Source organism: Alligator mississippiensis, chromosome 1 (genome assembly GCF_030867095.1).
Source record: "Alligator mississippiensis isolate rAllMis1 chromosome 1, rAllMis1, whole genome shotgun sequence".
NCBI classification, from domain to species: Eukaryota; Metazoa; Chordata; order Crocodylia; family Alligatoridae; genus Alligator; species Alligator mississippiensis.
In genome coordinates, this window is record NC_081824.1 from 443024244 (window position 1) to 443049643 (window position 25400).

The following is a 25400-nucleotide window of genomic DNA, read 5'->3' on the forward strand; positions in this document are numbered from 1 at the left end:
TGGTGCCTCTATCTCCTCACTGGATTCAAAGGATCTTCCACAGGCAGCACTGATGGTACTTCTCCAATGACTTGGTGTCTCCTGTACGTTGTCCATATTTGGCTCCGTACAGTAAGGTGGGGATCACAACTGCTTGATAAACCATGTGCTTGGTTTAGGATCAGGTGTCACAATCTTTAAACACTCATTTCTTCAGCTGTTAAAGGTTGCACTTTCACATTTGAGGCGAGGTTGTATTTCTTTGATGTAAGCCTTTTGTGAGAGATGGCTTCTGAGGTGCGGGGAATACTTAATGTTCTCCAGTCTCACCATGAATCTAAATTACTGGAGCTGCAGACCACTCATTAAAAGCTTGTTGATGGAAGACCTTAGTCTTCTGAATGTTAAGTGCCAGTCTCAGTTTCTTGTGTGCCTTGGTAAAGATGCTGACAATTGCCTGAAGGCCTGCTTCTGAGTTAGTACACACTACAGCATCACCAGCATACTGGAGCTCAATGATTGAGTTTGGGCTAGTCTTGGTTTTGGTTTGGATTTGGCTGAGATTAAACAGTTTACCATCCATTCAGTAGTTTAGCTCAGCTCCAACTGGAAGTTTGTTGGTGGCCAGATATAGCATCGTGGCAAGGAATATGAAGAAGAGTGCTTGAGTGATGATGTATCCTTGTTTAACTCCCATTGTAACCTCAAAGAGATTTGTGATAGACCTGTTATTGAGAACCACCACTCACATATGCCATGCAGCAGGCAAAGGATGATGATGAATTTTGGTGCATCCAGACTTCAGAAGGATCCTCTACAGTGTTTTTCAGTTGACAGAGTAGAAGGCTTTTGTGAGGTCAAAGACGTCTATGTAGAGATGTTTATGTTGTTCCCAGCTGTGAAGATCATGTCAGTTGTGACTGTTGTTGCCCTATACCCACCCTGAGATTCTGGGAGAAGCTATTCAGCAAGCAAAAGTAGTTGGTTCAGGAGGGTTTTTGGAATGATATTTCCTGTGGTGGATAGCAAGGTGATCTCTCTTTAATTTCAACAGTGGGATTTATGTCCTTTCTTGAAAATTGTGACAATCTTTGGCATTGTGGCCAAAGATTGAGGCATTTCCTCATCATTCCAAATCCTTAAGATGAGGGCATGCAGTTTTGATGTATGCTCCTCTCCCCGCCTGCTGGAAGATTTCAGCAGGGATTCCATCAGTTCAGATGCCTTGTCATTCTTCATCTGCTTGATGGCTTTCCACCCATCATCAAGGGTTGGTAAGGAGTGATTCCGAGACCATGTCTGACTGGGTGTTGAGGAATGGATTTGAGAACTTAATCAAGATTGTGTTGTTGATGAGTGACAGTCTTCAAAATGCCCTCTCAACAGGTGTTGATGGCTCCCCTTTCCTTAGGTCTCTAAGGGTTTGGTTTCTGAGTGCTCGGACCATAGATGGCTTTGGTGCCAATGAAAAAAACCAACATGAAGCGCATATTGTAGATGTTAGTAAAATGTTGAATTTCCTTTGCCTCGTCTTCCCACCATCTGTTCTTCATATCATGGGTTCTCCTTTGACCTCTGCCTTGGCTTGTTGGTGATTCAATTTCTCTTGCTTAGAGTTGATTCACAGATGCTAGAGTCAGAAATGACCTCAACAGATCATTGAGTCCAACCCCCTGCCTAGGCAGGAAAGAGTGCTGGGGTCAGATGACCCCAGCCAGATGCCTAACCAGCCTTCTCTCAAAGACCCCCAAGGTAGGGGAGAGCACCACCTCCCTTGGAAGCCCATTCCAAACTTTTGCCACCCTTACTGTGATGTTGCTTTGTCAAGCACAAAAGGCCTTGCTTGGGCAGTTGATCAACTCTTGTATCTCCCAGTTATTCTCATCAAACCAGTCTTGGTGTTTCCTGGTAGAGAATTCAAGTGTCTCTTCACAGGCACTGATAGTGTACTTGAAGGCATCCCCAAGCTCTGCCAATATTCTCCCAATATTGTTGATTGGAATTTGCCCATTTTTCAGAGGCACTGGTGAAAGAGGTCTAGCTTGATTGGGTCCTTGAGTCCTCTGACACTGATATTCTGTCGGCATTGCTTTTGCTACAGTGTACAACAGTGAAAGTCCATGCATGCTTATATTGCTCAATGTACCTGTATTGTAGTGTGTAGCTACTCCTTTCTAACTCTGAGTGGGGCCAGGCAATAGATCAATAATCAGGGAAATTAGCTTACTTTAATGCCCTGAACCTGACTACCTGTGGGTCATAGAGGATTAACGACCCTCAAGATTAATTGGCATCCCCATGGGCAGTCCTTCAGCAGCTGCCATTTGGGAGCCAGTTTGAGTGACATACTGAGTGGATGAGTCAATGATTGGCCCAGCCATCACCAGCTCCTAGCATAGCTCAGGTGATGTCAATATCTTTGCAATACCAGGCACGAACACAATGTAATCAATCAGGTGCCAATGCTTAGATAGCAGATGTTGCCAGGATGTCTTGTGCCTGTTTTTTTGTTGGAACAGGGTGTTGGCGATGGTGAGACCATGTTCCATACATTTGGTCATGAGGAGGATGCTGTTGGAGTTTACCTTTCCTATTCCTCCTTTGCTGATGGTTCAATTCCAGAGGTTTGAGTCCCTTTTGACTCTGGCATTGAAAATGCCAAAAGTCCGTCTCCCTCCAAAAACTGCCCTCCCCTACCTTGGGGGTCTTTAAGAGGAGACTGGAAAAGTACCTGGCTCTTTCTTGCCCAGGGCAGGGGGTCAGACCCAATGATCTATTGAGGTCCCTTCCCTAACAACTATGAAACTATGCCAGAAAGGACTTGATCAAAGTTGGCATAGAATTCCTCCTTGGTTTCATCAGCGGCATCAAGAATCAGAGCATACATGCTGATGACAGTGGTGTATTGGCTCCCTGCCATTTTAAGGCAGAGAGTCATGAAACACTCATTAATTCTGACAAGAAACTTGATGGATTGATTTATGAGTTCATTCTTGATGGCAAAACCACCTCTGTGAAGCTGACATTCCCCTTCCTGTTTATCCTTCCAGATAATGGTATAGTTGCCTCCATGTTCTTTGAGCTGCCCATCTCCTACTTGCTGGGTCTTACTCAGTGCAGTGTCATTGATGTGGCACAGGTAACTCTTTGCAGCCTAAACTGGCCTTTTACCATTCTGAATAATTTCATGTATGCAAACTTAACCTCTTCATTTTTCACCACCCTTTCCAGTTCATTCATGTTATCTATTAAACAGCAGTAGTACCAAAATAGATCCTTGAGGTCCCGCATTGTTTCTCACTCACAGCTGACCATTTACTTGCTGTTTGTTTTCTACCCCTCAGCCAGTTTCTGGTCCACAATTGGACATTCCTTCCAATCCAATGACACTCTAATGTCATTAAAAGCCTTTAATACAGGACTTTATTGCAGGCTTTTCAAAAGTCCAAATATACTACACTGACTAGATCACCCAGATTTCACATCATATTTCTTGCATAAAAGACCAGTTGCTCTTTTATTTATTTACTTCATTTTCCATGCGTCTTCAAACTAGTCATAAAATATTTGCTGCTGATTGTAATGAAGTAATAATTTTTAATTCAAAATGGAAGCAGGGGAGGAGACAAGAGCAGACACCTGAACAATTTGGGGATCTCACAGAAAACCGCCTTCATTCTCCTTGTCCATACACCAGGCACAACAGGTGGAGACCAAGGCTTAAATAAGCCCCATGCACTCCTATGGTCTAGGCATCTGATAAAGTTTGTGGTTGGCCACCCTTCCTGGGAAAAATCATTGTGACCAACTTTATGACAGGCTGCAAAGGACTTCCAGAGCTGCTGAGTTCAGTCCCCTGCTGTCAGAGTTGTAACTGGATAGTTCTGCATCTTGGACTGCAACAGCATGCAGGCAGCAGCTGCAGCCAAGCTACTGGCACTGGCAGAGGGGACAGAAGCATGGCAGCTGCTATTTTTATGCACCCTCCACCCACCAAGTCCGTGCCCAGACCTGGTGCCTCCCTCCTGTTTAGTTATGTTAATGTCTGCTGTTACAGACAACCACAGTATATAATCCCATCTATAAATTGATGAAACTCCTTCTTAAAAGTAGTTCGGGGATCTACTCCTACAAACCTACTGAAGACTGTTCTGATGGTTAAAAACCTTCTGATTTACAAATGAAGGTTATGCAAGGTGACTCCATGACCATTTGTTTTTTATCAATATTGGCCATTAGCTTAAGTATCGGGCCTCTGGTCCTCCCTCCCTGGTGTTTACTCCATTATGTACTATAAGAAAGCAAGCTCAGGCTTCATTTTTCTAGGCTAAATAAGCCAAGCTTGCTGAGCTCTTTAGTCTATTTTAATTTCATAGGCCCTTCATTTCCCTGGTCATAAAAGTACACTCTTCTTGTCACATAATCCAGTCTGAGTTCATCGTTTTTCATAGATTCATAGATGTTAGGGTCGGAAGGGACCTCAATAGATCATCGAGTCTGACCCCCTGCATAGGCAGGACAGAGTGCTGGGTTTAGATGACCCCAGCTAGATGCCTATCTAACCTCCTCTTGAAGACCCCCAGGGTAAGGGAGAGCACCACCTCCCATGGGAGCCCATTCCAGACTTTGGCCACTCTAATTGTGAAGAAGTTCTTCCTGATGTCTAGTCTAAATCTGCTCTCTGCTAGCTTGTGGCCATTATTTCTTGTAACCCCCAGGGGCACCTTGGTGAGTAAAACCTCACCAATCCCCTTCTGTGCCCCCATGATGAACTTATAGGCAGCCACAAGGTCACCTCTCAACCTTCTCTTGCGGAGGCTGAAGAGGTCCAGGTGCCCCAGTCTCTCCTCATAGGGCTTGGCCTGCTAGCCCTTAACCATATGAGTGGCCCTTCTCTGGACCCTCTCCAGGTTATCCACATCCCTCTTAAAATGTGGTGCCCAAAACTGCAAGCAGAATTCCAACTGCGGTCTGACCAGTGCCCGATAGATGGGAATTATCACCTCCTCGGTTCTGTTCGTCATGCATCTGCTGATGCACGATAAAGTGCCATTAGCTTTTCTGATGGCTTCGTCACACTGACGACTCATGTTCATCTTGGAGTCCACTAGGACTCCAAGATCCCTTTCCGCTTCCGTGCCACCAAGCAGGTCATTTCCTAGGCAGTAGGTATGCTGGACATTTTTCCTCCGTAGGTGCAGCACTGCATTTCTCCTTGTTGAATTGCATTCTGTTGTTTTCCACCCATATATCCAACCTGTCCAGGTCTGCTTGTAGTTGTTCCCTGCCCTCCAGTGTGTCCACTTCTCCCCACAGTTTTGTGTCATCGCAAAATTGGACAGAGTACACTTCACTCCCTCATCCAAGTCGCTGATGAAGACATTGAAGAGTATCGGTCCAAGGACCGAGCTTTGCAGGACCCCACTGCCCACACCCTTCCAGGTCAATACCGACCCATCCACTATGACTCTCTGGGTGTGACCCTCTAGCCAATTCACCACCCACCGGACTGTGTAGTCATCCAAGTCACAGCCTCTTAACTTGTTCACCAGTATGGGGTGGGATACCATATCGAAGGCCTTCCTGAAGTCTAAGTAAATGATGTCAACCTCTACTCCTGCGTCCAGGTGTTTTGTAACCTGGTCATAAAAAGAGACTAGATTAGTCAGGCATGATCTACCTGCTACGAACCCGTGCTGGTTTCCCCTCAGCATAATTTCTCCTGTCGGGCTCTCACAAATGTAAGCCTTGATAATTTTTTCAAAGACTTTGCCAAGGATGGAGGTGAGACTGACTGGCCTATAGTTGCCTGGCTCCTCCTTCCTCCCCTTCTTGAAAATGGGGACCACAATGGCCCTTTTCCAGTCCTCCAGGACCTGGCCCGTGTGCCATGAGTGTTCAAATATTCCCACCAGTGGCTGTGCAATGACGTCAGCCAGTGCCTTCAGTACCCTCGGATGGAGCTCATCCGGGCCTGCCGACTTAAACGCAACCAGTTCCTCCAGGTGACTCTGCACCATCTCAGAGTCTACGCTTGGTAGTCTGGCACCCTGCTGCTGCCTCTCTACAATCCCGGTGAGAGTCCCTCGCTTAGGAACACTGAGGCAAAGAACTCATTGAGGAGTTCAGCCTTGTCCCCCCTGTCTGTCACCAATTGCTTATGCCCATTTAGTAGAGGTCCTATTCTACCCTGGGCCTTCCTTTTACTCCCTATATATCTAAAAAACAATTTTTTGTTATCCTTAACTTGGGATGTCATCCTCAGCTCCATGGTAGTTTTGGCCTGTTTAACTGCCTCCCTACAAGCGCGAGCAGAGGAGGATGATTTGAACAAGGATGACTAGAACTATACAGAGTAAATCCAGAAGTCTCATTAGCAAATCTGTACAAGACATTAATACTTCTTCAGCTCTGCTGGAGGCATTCCCAGAGACATCCTAGAGGTCTTTAGTACCTAAAAGCATTTGCCTGTTTTTATGGCTGCATCAAACTCTTGGCTTATATTCATACATATTGTGTTCAACTAGCATGCCCATCTCTTTCTCCTCTTCAGTCATTTCTGACTGATGAGCTCTCGTCTTGCTGAAGTAACTGCTATTAGTTCCCAAGTGCATGACCTAACACTGGAATTTCATCCCATTTCTATGATTTCAATCCTTAAAGTCATCCAATTTTTCTTGCGTGATATCCTGATCTTCCCGTGTATGACAATGGCTCCCAACTTAGTGTCATCAGCAAATTATATTAGCATACTCCTCTTTAGGCCCAAGTCACTGATGAATATAAGACTAATCCTCAAAGATCTCTTCCAAGAACTGTTTTCCAGTCTGACAGCTTTCCTTTCAACACTACTTACTGATGTATCTGCATATCCCTGTCCACCTCACAATTCTTGTCATCTTCCCCAGCTTCACTAAAATTTTCCATGTGATATCTTCTCATTTTGCTGAAATGCACGTATATGTGATTTACTGCATTTCCTTTGTTTAGAAAATCAGTTATATAATCATAGAAAGATATTAATTGGCACGATCCACCTTTGGTAAAGCCTTGTTGCATTTTAACTCATACTACCTAGGAAGTGGTTATACAGTTAAGGTTATAAGTTTTAAAATTAAAATGATGTAACATACAATTCTGTGTTGTTGTTTTTTCTCACCAGCATCAGTTCAGATCAATAGTAGGTGCATCTACATAGGCAGTTAATGCACCTGACGGTACTGCACAGTAAGTTCAGGTGCATTAAACTGTACCATGGTACACATCAACACATACGCCCAGGTCAGGAGCAAACTGAACCCAACAGAAGCAACATATTCCAGGGCTGCTTCTGTCCTGCTCTGTCCCCCTGCAGCAGCGAGGCAGAGCTCCTGGCTGCCAGCCCAGTGCTGGCAGAGGGCACTGGGGGCAGCCCTGGGCTGGCAGATAGCTGTGGGGGATCAGGCCTGTTCTGCAGGGGGCAAAGGGAGCTGTCCCTAGTTCCAGGCGCAGCTCCAAGCCACATGGAGCTCAGGGTTATCCCCAAGTTCCAGGGGTGTGGGGGAGGGTGGTGAGGAATTTCTCCCACCCCCTGAGCTTGGGGCTAGCCCCAAGCTCCATGAGGCTAAGAACTGCCCCTGGAGCAAGGGACAGCTCCCCCACAGCTTGGGGCTACGCCAAACAGCCATTGTGGTCTCCTGCTACCTGGGCTGACTGGGAGCAATTTGTATCTGACCGGGTCAGCATCTACACATGCACTCAGGTGCATTAGTTTAAACTGCCCTTTTATAGTACTTGTATCTGTCAATACTAGCAAACAGCACTTAAAATTAATATATTGTGCAGTAATTGCTGCTCATGTGTAGACGGTGATGCTTTACTGCACATTAGATTAGCCTAATGCACATGTGTAGCTGCACCCACTATTAATTACAAGGTTCCAAAACCAGTGGCCTTCTGGGCAAAAGCCTCACATAGCCCAGGTTGTGGCCCTGCTCAAATACTTGTATACCACAGCATTTTTTCTTCAGTTATCTGTATAACTTTTTTTTTGTGGTTTTCCTTAAAACACAATAAAATAAACCAGTATGAGTCCCTTAAAAAAATCACTGAAATAGCCAAAACAATGGAATTATAACTGTTGGATAATGCCTGTCCAAAACTTCCTGCTTACAGTGTCATACTTTACTGCGAAAACATATTCTTTTCTTTTATTTTACATGTGCTACTTTACTGAGCAATACAAATAAGACATTACAGATGACATGCCAACTTTGGTGGCTAGACTGAGTGACCGACTGTGAACATAGCTGTGGTAAATTAATCCAAACAGTGCGTACGAATGTTTCCCAGCATACAGCATACTTATTGCTAAGCATGAATGCAAGTAAATAATAATAAATATAATCCCCCTGGGTCAAGGAATTTTTTTCCCTTGAAACAGACAACATTTTTAAAGGGAAAGGAAACTGGACACTTAAATCTCTTTTTTAAAAGTTTTGTTTCTGTTCTCTTTGATCTGATTTAAACTATAATAAAAGGTCAATGAACATTTGAACAAATGCTGCTAAATACTGTGTGTGATGGATAAAAGAAAACATGAGACTTCAGCCTTCCTGCATGCAGCGCATCACAAAATGATCTCACCAATGTTACCAGCTGGGGACCAGCAAACCACATTTACCAAATAAGGTAAATTGCTTCATGCCTGAAATCTTTTCCCAGTTAGCTCACTCTGCTTTTCCTATGATTTGTACAATAATTGCAGAGGTCATTTTTTAAAACTCAGATGGAATAAATCATCAAGCTACCCAATGTAAAGCTGGGTTTGTATAGTCTCTGGAGAGAACTCAGTTTTATTTAAACTGAGTATGCACAGAAAAGGAAAAACTGAAATATGTGCAATAAAAACAGAAGAGCACACAAAAAAGGGAGCAAGTGATATAAATCTGTACATTGTTGGTTTGGTTGCAAATACTATACTTTTATTTCCAAGATATCTGGTTTTGGTTGGGTACCTACATATTTTTAAAAATACACAAAAATAGTTTGAATTGTAAGAGATTCTTGTGATACACTAAATTAATCACTCCAGCTTTGCTCCCTGAAGTATGCTGCCACTGAATTTATAGTACAACTTTCTACTACAAATTGGGTATAGTTAATCTTCTCTATTCCCTCTGACTTGTGTAATCACATTATTCTTACCTAAATTCTTCCTGTAGTTAAAATGGGATAAGATATTCACCATGATATGAATGGGATCTGTTACAATGCAAAATAGCATGCTTATGCTCTTAAAGACCATTTCACTGGAAAATGACAGTTACTTATTAACACAATTGTAGCTCTGCTTCAAAATTTTTCTTATTAACTCTATTTTTTTAAACTTGGTGCATCATTTCTCCTACAAGTAATACAAGCATCTCTAGCCGATACAAATTACACAATTAAAAAAGAAAAGGAAAAGAAACCTCTCCAGCTACTGCAAATTCTTGCTCATATCGTTCCCTTTTCTAGTGAAGCCTGATGAAAAGGTATAACCCATACTGCTATATATTAATATTGGCAACTGTATGCACACTGATGTTTCTGGCTGATGAAAATGTAATTTCAACAAAATTTAACATTTTAAATCTAATTAGGAGTATAAAACTTATGGAAAAACTGGGGGTGGGGAGATATAATATTAAGGACAATTTAAAGAGCAAGTGCACACAAACTAGGGAATGGAGATCACAAGAGACTGATTAAGTATGTTCATGTGCAACTATTTGTAGTTTCCAGTTATGGGAACTGCAGCTGTAAATTAGGTGCACAATTCATCTTCTGTCTGTGTAGCTGAACTCTCTAAAAATGTAAGGCCATAAAAAAATTAGAATATAAATTTGTCCAAATTCACTGCTCTTTTATTCCACGTAGTTTTTTATATTACTTTCATCACTAGCATCTAACCAATGTCCAGGGATATATTAATCAACATAACTAACTTCTGTGGTAGTTGGCTTATTTTTGCTCTTATTCACTGCACAGGGGTAGATTTTGCATGTGTATGTTGGGGGTTGGGGGGTAGGAAGGAAGGTTGTTTGTTCCTGTTTTAAAATTTTAGAGACTGCCAAGTTTAGGAGCAGATCATGGTGGGGTAACTTTCCCAATGTTCAGATGGATTTAAGAATCCTGTGAAGACGTCAAACATAAATAACATCCTTATATACAACATCCTGAGAGAGCTGTGAAACCTTTTACTGCAAAACACCAAAAGACAAGAAGCTGCTGTGTCTCCCGTTCTGTTAGATATTGCTCCAAGAGGTTGCAAACCTACTGTGCACACCTGAATCCAGCAAATATTTTGCTGTGAAACTAAAACTCAGCTTCAACTTATTACCCTACACTAAACATTTGAGAGAGTGTGTATATGTGGGGAAGAAGTCATAAAACAGAATCCAAAAGCTCAATACTTAAATCTAAGTCAAAGACTGAAGTAAACATACATATGATCTCCTATTTTCTAATACAAAGCTCTGGTTTATAGCTAATTATTTCATATAGCTACCATCCCTGATCCCTTTCCTTGAGCCTTTTCTAGAAGAGAATTAAATATAACTAATTTCACCCCTGTGCTGCTCTCATCTAACCACGTGCTCCCTGTAACTATGAGCTGAGAGATTCACCTCTGAACAGATTTCATCACACCCTCGATTATGTGGGTGGTCTGAACCTCTTGGTTCTGTAGCTGAAAGTTGAACTCAGGAAGCAGAGCAGGAGAAGACGAGTTTATTTCATGTATTCTAACAAGTACAACTCCCTTTACAGGGGCAGGGTGTAAATGTACATCAACCCAGGACCTTAATGCAGTGATTCTCAACCAGGATGCTGGGGTACCCCAGGGTGTTCCCAGATCCTTTGAAGGGTGCCCTGAGACATAGGGAGATAAGTGAGGTGTGAGGAGATAATCTGAAAAGCTAAGCAGATCAGCACAGGCTCAGTCTCCTCCCTGCCCAATCTCCTACCCCTACTACTGGGACGCTCTGCAAGGAGGTAAGCACTGTAATTTTTAAATTAGTTTTTGGCACTGATGCCACGGAACTCAAAAAAATTATGGAGGGGTGCTTCAAGTCCAAAAAGGTTGAGAACTACTGCCATAAGGGAATGTTATACTGCCTCTAAACCATGCCAAGGAGTTCTGTGGTAAACACACCCCACTCACTTTCTGCATGCTGTCCATCAAAACAAACGTAATGTAGCCACTTTCAAGCAACACAGGAGAGCCTTTGCTTTCTGCCTATCTGCTGCTGCGCTGTGTCTCCACCCTGATCTTCCATGTGCCACACAGGCTGCCCATGCCACTTGTGACATGCGTGCCACAGATTGCGTACTCCCGCCATAGGTATTGCTGGCACACATGGATAAACTCACTGTCTTGCTGCACTTACTGGCCAGCGTGCCTGGAGTTGTTCTATGGCATTAATTCGATGGTGGGGTACAGCATGGAAAGAGCAGGCATGCTATCTGTTTAACTGTAGTGCTCCTCAGCACTGTCCTTTGACAGCAAGCCCTAACTGTCCAAAAGAGAAGTAACAAGGACTAATGACACACAGAACTAAGAGTTGGAAGTCCCAGGTCATGAATTCAGCTTGTGTGTGACCTCAGGCCATTCACTTGACCTTGCCATAGTTGGGGTTTTTTTTCCAATTTAAAACATGGATCACTACCTACATTCCTATTTAGCAAGGACACTGAAAAGATTAATTAATGTTTTTAAAGTATATTGAACAAGTAGAGCACTGCAGAAAATGTTGAGTCTTACTACTGTTAATAGGAATAGCACTTCTTCTGATTCAAAATGCAATCATAATTCACAACCAGATGAATGAACAGTCTTGGAACTCAGTGCACGTATCCAAAAGAGCCAGGCAGTGCCTGATATTACTCTGCAAAGACTCTTCCAATTTTGCTTCACTTCTTTCAGACAGAATGGCTAAGGACAGGCATTCAAAAAGCCAGAGCCTGAACTGATTCAACCTTTGCAGGTTAGTCTAACCTGCCTCAGTGGAACCGGTTTGTAATGGAACAGATATGCAGGCATATGCTGCAGTGGCTCAAGCCAGGGGTTGGGGGCACTACAGTGGCAGGAAAGCCGTGCTGGGGGGGTGGGGGTGTGAACTGGCCAGAGAGGGATTTAATTACCCCCTTGCTGTCCCGCCAACAGGGACTCGAGCCGGGTCTGCCAGGTGCTCCCCCCTTGCTGCAGTAGCAGAGGGGCACCGTGGCCCCTGAGCCAGAGGGGGTTAGTCCCCCCTCTACCCCTCTGGCAGCCGGGTCTGCCTGCCGTTGCCGCGCAGAGCCTGTGTGGGGCTGCCCTGCGTCTCCCCTGCCTCAGGGCTGCCCCCCAGGGCATTGGTGATGCGGCAGAGACACAGGGCAGTCCCATGTGGGCTCTGGGCAGCTGCACCTTAAGAGCCGGCAGCAGGAGGGGGAGGGGCACTTTCCCCCTCACGCTGAGCAGCAGTTTCTCTCCTGCTCCGCCACTGCTCAGCCCATACAAGAGAGTCTGGAGGCGGCATGGGGTCAGGGCTGTGTGCGCTGGTCCCTCCCTGTACTGTTGGGCTGGACTCAGTGACAGCAGCAAAGCAGCCCCAACCCAGATGCATGCCTAGGGGCTGGCGCCTTGGCCAGGTGGAACCGAGGGAACTGCCCCGCAGCATATAAAACCCCTCTGTGGGCCAGATCCACCCAGCAAGTGGCATCTGGCTATGCCCCCACCTGGGCGTTGGAGCGGAGGGGGAGAGTTTCCCCGAGTGTAAGCCTCTTCCCGGTGAGGGGAGCTGCTAAGGGTTGTGGCAGCAATTGTAGTAGTGCTGGGGGTGGGGGGAGGGGGGCTCTGGCCCCTGGTGCACTGCATCTTGGAGGGGGGGTGCTTGCCAGGGAAGGGCTTGCACTCCCTGACATTATGACAAGTGCTGCTGCCCCCTCCCACTGCAGCAGCTGGGTGGGGACACAATCAGATACTGGCCCCAGGCCCCCTTGGAGGGGGCAGGGACAGGGGTTATTTTCCCTCCCTATGGCAGAGGGGACAACAGGCATCTTGCAGAGGGGAATGCAGGGGGCTTATTCCCTCTCAGGGAGCAAGCGCAGTGGTGACAGCAGGCAGACATGGCTGTCAGTGGGGTAGAGGGGAATCTAACCCCCTTCCTTACCCCCTTCTGCCTCAGGGGCCATGGTGCCCCACTGCTGCCGCAGCAAGGGGGGAGCACCTGGCAGACCCAGCTCGCGTCCTTGCCAGCGGGCCAGTGAGGGGGGAATTAACCCCATCCCTAGCCATCCCCCAGCCCCTGCCTGTCCCTGCTTGGGCTCAGGAGCAGAGGGGCTGGGTCAGCTCGGCTGGGTTAGAGCAGATAGCCTAGCCCAGAGAGAATGCCGGGATGATGGGGGAGTCTGGTTTAACTTAAACCTGCAAAGGGGTCTGGGACAAGCCTAATCAGTTAAGTCTGATATTACATTCAACCAGAGTTATCTCAAACCAGTTTCGGCCATTTTGAAACAGTTTTATGTGCACTGAATGTCTGTTCTGTTACAAGTTTAAACCAGTTTCTGATCACTTCAACCAGTTTGTGTGTAATGTCTGTCCCTAGCCAAAAAGAGTCAACAGCACAGTGTAGAAAGCCTCTAAATGCAGGTTCAGAAGATTCTCTCCAGAAGCATTCCCAGAAACTAAATAATTATAAAAGTAAATAATGACAAAAGAACAATTTGTAGTAAAACTAGAACTGAAAACTGCTGAAAAATAAAAAGCACCTTATGCTGGGGTTAAACTCCACTTAAATATACAGCTTAGATGAAAACAAACTCCCACACCATATCTGTACAGCAGCATGTAGGTGTCCTGAGGAAAACTTGCAGCTGTACACAACTACTTATCAAACATGAGAATAGAGAAAAGGCTTTTACCCACATAAGCTTGACCACAAATTAATAACAGGAATTTTTTCTAAAACATGTTTCAACCCCGCGTAGCGGCACTTCCATTTCTTTGTTATATATCCAAAGGAATACAGAAAATGTTCAACTGTTGTTATTTGTATTTTCCATTTTTTCCCCAAACTATATTCATTTACTTGTGAAACTAGTCAGATGTAGAACGAATACAGATTCTATTAATTTTAGTTATACCATATTATAGAACAAAACCAGAACTTTAAAAAAATGAACATTAAAAATTAAAAGACTTTCTAGATGGTCTATAAACAGTGTTTCCACATGCAGCTCACTATTTAATACCTACTAATCAACAGTAGATTTTATCAGAATCATACATTTCATTGAATGTTTTACCCTTTATGTATCGCCAAGATAATAACTCTTGTCCAACTTTAGAATTTTGAACTGGGCTACAATACAGCCCTCCATATTGAGGGCTCATACCTATGAAACATCTTTCATTTATACATGCAACAGAAAACTGGGCACCAATACCTTTGTGCTATTTTTGTAACACAAAGGGAGTACATAACTGACTTCATTCACCAACTTGGGTTTTCCATCTAAAGGAAATTATTGGGCTGTATAAAATCTATAGTTTCACTTCAATCTCCTCTGGAAAGCCAGAGGGATATCATGCAGAAAGAGGCAGGATCTCAGGAGATGCTATGCTCCACCTCCATTTTGGTGCTTTTTTATAGGATCAAAGAGAGATAGTTAGTATTCTTAGTCTGAAGTAGGCTAGAATTACACCTTACAGACTAACCAAATCAGAAATACATAAGTTTTTGTGAGACAGCATCTGTCAAAGAGAGCTCTTGCTCATGAATGCTTACGCATCTCTGATTTGGTTAGTCTATAAGGTGCAACTTTACTCTGTTTTCTGGGATCAAATTAAAACCTAAGCACTAAAACAAAGACAACTGTGGAATTGGGAGACAACAAGGAATTCTGTTAGTTTCTTGAAGACATAACATATGCATTATATACAGTTCTCTTATGCCACATGTAAACGGTCCCCTTCTCTGAAAAAAAGAAATGAGTCTAATTTGCTACAGTGTAAAAATTAAATGAGAACAAAGATATCTTATTTATTCAATGCTCTTAACCTAACATATGACATATAGCATGAACTTCAAACAAACATTAAATAAGACTTGGCTCCGAAGCAACTTACTTTTGCTGCACCTATTTGTTCTTTCCGAAACTTCTCCAGTGGTGCTATTAGCACATCATTAGCATTCTGGATCTGAAATGTCAAACATAAATATTCAAACTTGTGTCTTTTCAATACAAAGTACTTGTAGAAAGCTAAAATTATTCTACAACTCCACAAAATCTTATGTTAATGTGCAAGACTGAAAAAATCCCTAATGATTTCACATCACTTGCAAACAAATTTTAACAGCTGAGCATGAGTTGGCCTCCAATTATTACTTTAATATAATTCACCATACATTTCTTAATATATAATGAAGTATCACTAAAAATAGTAAAATGTAACTGTACCCAACACGATAATGAGTTACTAATGCTGTATGGATAGCGTTCCATGGACACACACACACACAAATTTGGAGTATACTATAGCATAATTTTAGATAAGATGCAACTGGGAATAATACAATCTGGTAGAAATGGGGAGATGACCGGGGTACCAGTAATAAGAACATTATTACATGGATTCGTTATTTACACAATTTGATAGCTGGGTCCTTTCAGCAATATCTATTTAGATAAATAACATAATGCTACAAATAAAGACAGAATTCAACACAACCCAAAACTGATTCTACGAAAGAAAGGGAGAGAAAAAGAGAGAGACAGAAAGCAAGCAAGCTATAATTTAATTTTATCATCCAAAATCCAAACCAGAAATCCTTAAGTAGATGATCGTTCCCCTTTTCCCCGCATTGTATTTGTTTAGGGAGGGTGTAATTCATTCCACTGTGGAGAGCTCACACAAAGTCCCCTGTACATAATTTAAACCTTATTTCAACTCCAAGCTATGGGCTTATGTGACGTTTACCTCTGTGTTGGAACTATATGGAAAGAGTGTATTTTTAAAAATCTTAATAACGCATTTCATTTCCTTTATTTTTCAAGGAAAAAGATGTACTCAACTACATTGCTATAATTTCTATAAGAAGTTATACCAAGGTAAGGTTTAAGGACAGGAGGCAGAACTAGACCTCTCAAGTGTTCCTCTTTTTGAGATATGTTGATAATTTTTCGTCATAAAAGTATGTGTGTCTCACTTAAATTTGTTACCCCCTCACTTTTATTACTCAAAGTTATTTAAATAAGAAGTAAAGAGCCATAAAAAAAGATTATAGAAAGTTTTGACAATAATCCCAGACACCCAGCATTTTAAGATTTTGTATATATAATTTTTCACTCCCTATATTTCTGGTTTTTACCACACCCATTAAATGCTATGTTTGGGTCTCGGCAGATTGAGAGTAACTACCAGAGCTAACATGTGACTAAGCAAGATATGAATGAGTTACTCTGGTAACTTCTACATAATACAAATTACCAGCAGCTATGCTATTAGAGCATAAAAGTTTCCCAGAGCCCCCAACAAAATCTAAACAAAATTCAGCACATTTTGTTCTTCCCTCACACCAAGATTTCATTTCCAAATGTCACAACACCACCATCTTAAACAGCTGATTCCTTTGGCAGGAGCTTTACATGGGGGGAGAGAGAGGGGGAAAGGCCTTGTTATACTAATATAATAGAAAGTTTAAAGTAATAACAGTGGCATTTGACAAGCGAGTAATGATAAGTGACCCAAACTAGTCCCTTTCATAAGGGAAACAATGGACAGCTTTGCTGCAAAGGTTACGAGGAGGACTCAGTAAGGTTTATTTATATTTAAGGTATCATCCAGACATCCAAAGTACGGCTGGAGCTGTTTTGTGCTAGGTGTTGTACAAGAAGAACATAACGAGACAGACTGTCCCAGGAGCTTGCTTTCTAACTTGGAAGGAGGAAATTAAGGTTTTGGTGTACACCTGAACTTCTACTTCCTAACACCCATTTGCTACATTCCTACATGCCTTGTTATCTACCACTGCATCCAGCAGCAATGTATACCTTTATAAGGTGAATGCCTTTCTTCACTTAATCACCAAGTTAAAAGATTTATACAATCTGAAAATAAACCAGTGCATGAATACTGATGTAAAACAATCACTGTAGACTTCTGAGTTAAACTCCATAGTGAGCTGAATGGGGCTGTTCAGACAACTCAGAACTGTCATTTTCAAATGCCCTGCAGACAGACTTAAAAGACCACGTTTCACACCACTTTTTTGCAACCTGAAAGTGACTAAAACGTACATTTTTACTGTTAATCAAGTTTCATTTCGGAAGTTCAGTACTGTTGCAAAATTATTTACTGTGAGATCTCAGAATACAAGAAGTCATGGTCTAGATACTGGGAAAGAACTGATCTCTATCAAATATATAACATTACAAGGAGATGCCTAGCAAGTAAAAGGAGTTCACTGCCAGCAAGACCACTGTTGTTTATGGATATGGAGGCTCCTGACTAGGAATGTGTAACGGGTGTCTGCAGATAAAAGATATTGTTAATTTAAATATTAGTTAAGTACAGAATATCTTTTCCCTGATCTACGGTGAGGGACAAAAAGAGTTCTACAAGTTAGTCCCTCTCAAGAAAGCTTCAAAGACAAGAGCATTGATGTGGCATTTCTTCTCTTGGCAAACAGTAAGGAATATTTATTTTGAGAAGAGCTTGCCAGCAAGTTACTGGGGAGAAGCCTGGCAGATACAATTCAGAAGATTCAGACTACTGAGTCATACAAAGACTCCCTGTCTTTCCCCACTGGATTGCGCTTGCCTAACTTGGCTAAACCATAAATACACAGGTAATGGAATTTCTGCCTTTACACATCTATTTTCTTTTACTTTCTGGCTCTGGATCACCAGAACTGCATTATATTATAGCTGGCTTATTTTGGTTTTTCCTTTCTTAATATTTTTTTTGCCTACAATAATCTGTTGTATGGATGAACACTGGCTACTAATTACTACAACCCTAAAAACACCATTTCGATTTTACAGTTATGTTTGGTACCCCTTTTGGGCTTCTCCTTACTTCTATAAGCAATGGATAATTATGGCATAAAAAGAGAATTATATATAATCAACAGGTTAGGCAAAATATAATAGTATTCTTTCATCAATACCCACTTCAAACTGTTGAAAACAATTATTGTTGGTGAAAGCCAACAACAGGTATCTCAGAAGATGTATTCAGTAAAGCTTTTTTTAAAGAATTTTAAACATGTTAAATCTTCCATTTTACAGTTTGAAGCTAACTTTGTGTTTCCCTTTAAAATCTAGTTCTAAAAACAATTCTGTCCATTGGGGTTGGGACTAATTACTTTACAGATTTGGCAATCACTGCAGTTCTTTCTTTTCATGCATATAAATATTTCTTCAAAAGATATCAAATACATTTATAAATATTACCATGTAAATTTAACTCTTGAGTAAGACATAGGTAAGAAGTTACATGCACATCTAAGAACATGGATATTTTCAGATTAGAGGACTCATCAAATGCAGTAACCAGCTAACTCTGGGGCTGGCCTGTATCAAATGGTTCAGGTTAAAAAATTCCTGAACTTTTGGAAAGTAAGAACTTTCTCCAAAGGCAGCTACTGTAAATCAGTGGTTAGAGGTTGGCTTATACTTCAAGTGAGAAGGTTTAAAATTAAAGACAGAGGCATGTGTCCATGGTCAATCAGCAAACAAGTTGGAGAGCCAGAGACAGATTCTAGGGGTAAAATCCTGGACGCACTGAATTAAAAGGCAAAATGCCTCTGATTTCAATAAGACCAGGGTATCAGCCCAAGACATGCAACTCTTGGTCACCATCAGTAAGTAGGCAGTAACTCCTCCCACTCCCAGCGAGGACTGTAGCCCAACCAGTGCAGTCAGCTTTAATCATTGGTAGTAATTTGAGGTTTCTACAGTGCCAGTTTTGAGTAATAGAGAATCACAGAGAAGTAGGGCTGAAAGGGTTTTCCACAGGTCATCCAGTTCAATCCCCTGCCTAAGGCAGAATCATCCCTATGACAACCATCCCATAAAACCATAATCTAAACTCTACATAAGACTTCTGTCAAACTTGACACAACACAGACCTAACACCCTAACCTGCCCAGGTAAAGCAGGGGAACCACAGCAGCCAACATCCTGCTTCTGTGAAATGTTGTCAGTATAAGCCCAAGAGGTCCCAGGTAGATGGCCAGACCCCTGCTACAGAGGAAGGCCAATATGGCCCCAGAGTCCATTCCAATATGACTGTCCAACTTCTTCTTGAACACCTCCACTGATGGAGAGTCCACAACTACCCTAGGCAGCCTATTCCACTGCCTCACTATTTTCACAGTGCAGGATTTTTTCCAGATATCCAATCTAAATACATACCTCACTTCCTGCAAAGCTAGTGTTCTTTTGCTGATTTAGTTTTTGCACTGAATTTGAGTTCAAAGAAAGTCAGAAGAGAGGAATTACAACATCAGGACAGGGGAGTAACATCAAGATGTCTACAGTGATTTTTCTTCTGCAATATCAGAACGACTTGTCCTGTTATTGGGAGTGAAGACTTCTTGTCCTAAAATTACTCTTTTCCCATTAGAAAATGCTCTAAGATGTTTTAAAAGCTGTTTTGATTTATTAGAATTCATTAACACTATATCATTCATTTTCCACTACTTTTCAATGGTGGTACTCTGACCGACAACAAATAATATAATGTGTATAATAAAATAATATCAAACCTTATTATAGCTGAATAATACTGCATACCTTCCCCAAATCACAAAATTAATCTTTGAACAAATTATAAATAAATGGCATACATTAAAATTAGGTTTAAAATATGTACTTGTATTAGATCATGATAACAGTTGAATGTACTTCAAACTTCCTATTTATTTAAAACTTGCCAAAATCCTTCTAATGCCTGTTGATAGCACCCATTCACCCTTTCCCTAAAAGGAGCAAGACTTTTAACTGAAAACCTGGACCCCCTGAAGTCAACAGCTTAATTCCTATTGACTTCAAAATGGTCAGGTTTTTACTCCTGTTTTTACCTCTGGACCAATTAAGGAATTGCTACACTTGTATACAAAGACATGCTATGATGGAACTGAATCTTGTTCGTCTGGGGATTTATTTAAAGTTACATATTTTACATTTTAGGGGAAGGAACTGGAATAATAACTTCTTTAACAACTAAATGCAAAAAATGATCTGGCATCTGTCTGTACAGTATTCTACAGTTTGATACATTAATAGATGCCTTGGAAGATGATTTCATGGATAAAGACCAGGCAACGGGGTTTTAAACATACATAGTGTAATCATTATATGGTTTCATGACTAATCATCATATTATCATGTGTTCTTCACACACACACACACACATACTCTCTCTCTCTCTCTCTCTCTCTCATGTGAAGTGATGGCAGTCCCATGACTTGACATATTTAGAACAAGACTGAAGAAAACAGTAAACAGACTTGGTACAAAGATGATAAAATAACCTAAAAGATCTTTTCTATTCCTAGTGTAAAAAATCCAAATATGAGCTGGTTTGTAAAGAAAAACCTGCCCACGCATATCTGTCTCACCACACTGGATATCAATATCTGATATTTTTCACATTTTTTTGTTACTCAGCAAGCATTTACTATGAACTACTGACTCTGAAAAGCATGCAAAATAGATTGTAAATGGAGGGAAATACAAGGTTCCACTGTAAAACAGAGTGGGCTGACATTTGTAATCGAGGCCTCTATTGCAGCATCACGCACCTATTTTCTTTTGGAAATTAAGAGTCTTATTTGTAGAATATTCCATGGGGAGACACAAAAGATAATAGAATGAAAAAGGCTCAGAAACCAACTAAATTCAATAAAAATAGTTAAAGTCTTGGCCTGTGTCCTTAAGGGTGCAGACAGAAGTGCAGCTCCCTGCTGTAACTCTGAATGATTTCCTGGAAGTGTTCTGAGTTTCAATGACCCCCAGACCAAACAGAAGGTCAGTGTTGGTTCCAGGGGGGAGGAGCCTCTAGCTGCTGGCTGCTCCTCCTGCCTGCCAGACTGCATTGTTTTCAGAATGGGAGGGTTGAGGTGGGGAGGGGGCTGCAATACACCCACCCCACCATTCAGCAGGGGCTGAAAAAAACCCAGACTGAACTCCCTCCACATGCAACATGGGTCAGATTTGGCCCAGTCAGCCATTTTTAAGTGGTTTGCAGCTATACACTTGTGTTTGATCACCAGCTATAGACCACTTTCTGTGGCCAGATCAGGTGAAAATTGTCACTTCTGTCTGCACTATTAGTTCTATAAGCAAGTTCAATAGTTTGCTTTAACATAGCTGAGTTTAGGCTAATCATCACTTCTCCAGCACTTAAGTGACTTAAAACGTTTTACAAAGCTCCTAATGGCAATGATAAGAAATTTGAAGTTTTGGAGGCCAGTGGTCTCAGGCTGCTATTCAGTCAACCATGGATATATCAATCTAAAGAGAGTAACTTATAAACTTAAGTTACCTAAACTATGTATTTAAATCCTTGTTCCTATTTAGATTTCCACTAATTTCCACTGATGTCAATCTGTGTAGAATAAATTGCAGAACTGGGGCTTCAGATCCTTGACCCTACCCCTGTTGAACTGGATGAATAAACTACAAATTTCAACAGGGATGAAATCAGATCCTAAATGAACAGTGCACTGTATACTGTATATAAAGCTTTTAATCCCCAAAATACTTAATAAACATTGGCCTGCCTTTCAAACTCATGAGCACCTCCGTTAACTGCAGCAGAATTATTCCTGTGTTTTGAAGTTACGCCTATGTGTTTTCAGGGTTAGGGCCTAAACAGAACCGACAGACCAGGAGTGGGAGGAAGGAAATAGGATTATTCCCATTTGACAAAATGAATTGAAATAGAAAAAAAATGGAGGGATTTGCCAAACATCACACAGGAAGTCTGAGGCACAGCTAGAAATTAAACCCAGATCATCTGAATTCCAATAAAATGCCTTTGCCTATTTTCTAGTGCTTTCTGAATAATTAACATTTTTTTTTCCCATTTTACTTGCACTCTGAAGTATACTACATTGGTTTCCATAACACCGCATCAAACTACTCAAGCTCTGCCTGGGACAAGAAACCTATAGATTAAGTAAAGGACTTTAAAAGAGAGATTTCTTGAAATGTTTAGTGACTTATAAATCCTGAATGATGAAAAAAATATCAATTTGCTTCACGTTGATTTGAGGATATACTAGAAAAAGGCAATTAAACTAATTCATTACAAAAGGCCATACATCTCCATAAACAATATATTCATTAGCAAAAAAATGGTTGTCCCACACAATGTAGGGTTCTGCCAGAAAATAATTTAATTTCACTGAAAACAAACAAGCAAAACCAAACAAGTGACAGTTATTAACACTCTAGTCAGCCACAGAAAAATAATCTCCATCAACCTGGGGGACTTATCAACAGCTATCAATCAATATAATTTCAAATTAATATGTCTGGGGAAATCAAAACAGGAGGTTCATACACAAATTTAATACCTAATAAAACTGCAGACACATACTGAGCATGAAAATGCTATCATTATTATGTGGCCACGTAGTGAAATATTAAAGGCTATAGTCTTTCTCAAAGTTTTAGGAGAACAACTACGAGAAACATTAATTTTACATCATAAAATGACTTTATATATATCAACTATTTTCAGACTTTTGAAGTTTAAAATCATGTCCTTGTCAAACTGTTGCAAAACTGCACAAACATATACCCAATGTTTAACCTCACAGCTCTCATGGATGCAAATAGAAAACAGAAAGAGCAGCAGATCCTTTATATGCCTTATTTAGGTTTGTGTAAACTTTCTATATTACCATCAATTTAAGTTATTTCAAGATGCAGAAAAAGCTTAGATGATGTTGAAGTACATTTGGAAGATAACATTTTAACCATAGATCAAACACTACAAAAGGTTGGACACCATAGTGTACTAAATGTTCCCTGTCACTAACCTTTTGCTATTTCAAGTGGTTCTAATAAATTGCCACAAGGAAGTGCTCATAAATCACTCACAAATCATGGCTGGAAATGTTTGTGTGTGGCCCAAAGAATATTTTTCCAAGTCAATATGAATTTTAATTTTCCATCCACCATACTTTTTACATGGGTGGTTTGATTTCTTATAAACAGATACAAGCATTTAAAAATTAGGTCAATGCAACATTAACATTGAAAATTATTGAAAACACAAACAATAATTTTTCAGCAACAATTTTCTACCAATAAATTAGATTCACTGCATACGTGGCCCAATTTTTATATATGTATGTTTTGATCTTATCAAATAATGATATAAGATATGACATTATAGAAGGTATAATTAAAACTTATAGATATAATTAAACCAGTATATCCTGCATTAATACATTGGCTTCAGGAATAGCAACTAATCAGAATGGATGCACCTATATTTTGGATTGACTACTCCGATTCCTCCTACCATTTATTTCACTCTGCATTGCTTATAACACATGGATCTGTTTACCTGTGTGCATGCACTCTGCTGTTCTGGGGTCATAATCAGTGAATATAAGTCTTCTTGGTATACAGGCAAATGTGCTCCTTCGCAATGCCAGGTTCTGACTAGTTGAGCCACATAGTCATTCTAACAGTCTTGCCATGAGCTTCAGTTTTGGGCCTTGATTAGATCCTAGACTCTCCCATTATTAGAAAAGAGAAGTATACACGTCTGTCTGAACAGTAGCTGCTGGAATGCCAAGATCTACAAGCACCTGTCACAGCAAATGTATGTAGGTGTAGGGGCACTCCTGGGACAAGGACAGAGATCAGTGCCACTTCAAATAAAGACACTTTGCCGGGCTATAAAAATACAACAGGCAAAAACATGACCTTTGGTAAGGAGACTACTAAGCATATTAATCAGTTTCATTTTTAAAGCAATAAATTTGGGATGCTGAAAGAAGAATCATTGTAATAATTTAAATTGACCAGAAATCCCATATTTTCAATAGATTCCAGCAGATCCTACAGTATTCCATGAAAAAGTCCCAGCCTAGCATTATAGCTTAGCAAAAGAATGTTGCAGCATGGGTTATCTGTCCAAGATGCCATGCAGTTATTTAAAAAAGAAAGCATGGGGATCGATAAATATTATTATAGACAAAGGAAGTAAATTAAACCGGCATAAAAAAAAGAGAGAGAATGAGAGAGAGAAGTCCATGGACTTGCTTATTTTGTATTAGTTACCCCAGAAAAACACAGTCCTCAAGCAAACAACTACTACCATCACCACCAAAAAACCTCAACAATAAACCATTTTCTGTTTAGACAAGGCCTAAGGATCTTAATGCTCTAGTAACATCTTTTATGTCTCATTTCCTTGCCTTGAGAAACATTGCTCTTGCTTAACAAAGTCAGCATGGAACCGTACTGATCTAAGATATGAAATACTACATTTATATAAAATGTTATTGTTGGTCAGATTTTTGGGTGCTTCAACAGGGAGCTCCTAAACAAATATTTTCATGTGGGAGTATAAGGAATCTCACCCGTCTCCTTTTATTTTACATTTAACGTCTAATATTGAAAAGTCTGTCTTGTTGAAACATTTTCACTTGGGACTCAGAAAATATTATAGGAAATGTTATTATTATATTAGCAGAGAATATTATGGGAAATATTGCTAATGTTCTTATTATTGCAATATTGTTGGTGCTTTTTGTTCCACCTGCATTTTTCATCTATCAGAGGTGTGAATTTATGGATCTAAAAATTCTTATCGAGATAAATGTATAACATTTTATCTGTTAGGTAATAGCCAAAAACAGTCTTACACAGAGGTCTGTAGAATCTATACTACTGTTGCTAATAATGAATTATTAAGTACATTTGTCATGAAACTATAAACCATTAAAATAAATATTTAAAGAGAGCAGGATGGCAGCTATGATATAAAGAATGCCTATGGTCTGAAACACTCTCAGCGTTCCTTAGAAATAGTAAGACCTAATTCCCTTATGAGGTACTGGAGATATGATACCAATTTTACTAAAAACGAAACATGAAGAAAAATGTAAGCGACTTAAGGGCACATTATAATGACATTAGAGCACCAAGAATATGCTGCACAATTCCTGCTTCCCAATCACTATCTTAGACTAGACTCCTTCAAATGAGTGCATCCACAAGAAAGTCCCTCATACTACCTGACAGCTATTCATCAAGAAGAAATGGTTAAACGAGGCCTTTTGGAATAAGAATTACAGTAGCTGAATAACTAGTTGTTAAGAAGTGTGAGCATGGCCTATGATGGTTAGATTTTTCAAGCTACTGACAAACATGCAAGAAAT

The 25400-nt window shown here is 40.9% G+C and overlaps 1 protein-coding gene across 6 annotated transcripts in view; it reads right to left on the reverse strand.

Moving 5' to 3' along the window:
• The window catches only part of ARHGAP42 (Rho GTPase activating protein 42), a 338856-nt gene that overhangs the window by 146586 nt on the left and 166870 nt on the right, over positions 1 to 25400 (reverse strand). For all 6 annotated transcript variants that reach the window (XM_019482041.2, XM_006274137.4, XM_019482040.2 and 3 more), the window contains one exon: positions 15113 to 15184. In XM_019482041.2, the coding sequence (XP_019337586.1) occupies positions 15113 to 15184 (72 nt within the window). The remainder of the gene's footprint in view (positions 1 to 15112; positions 15185 to 25400) is intronic.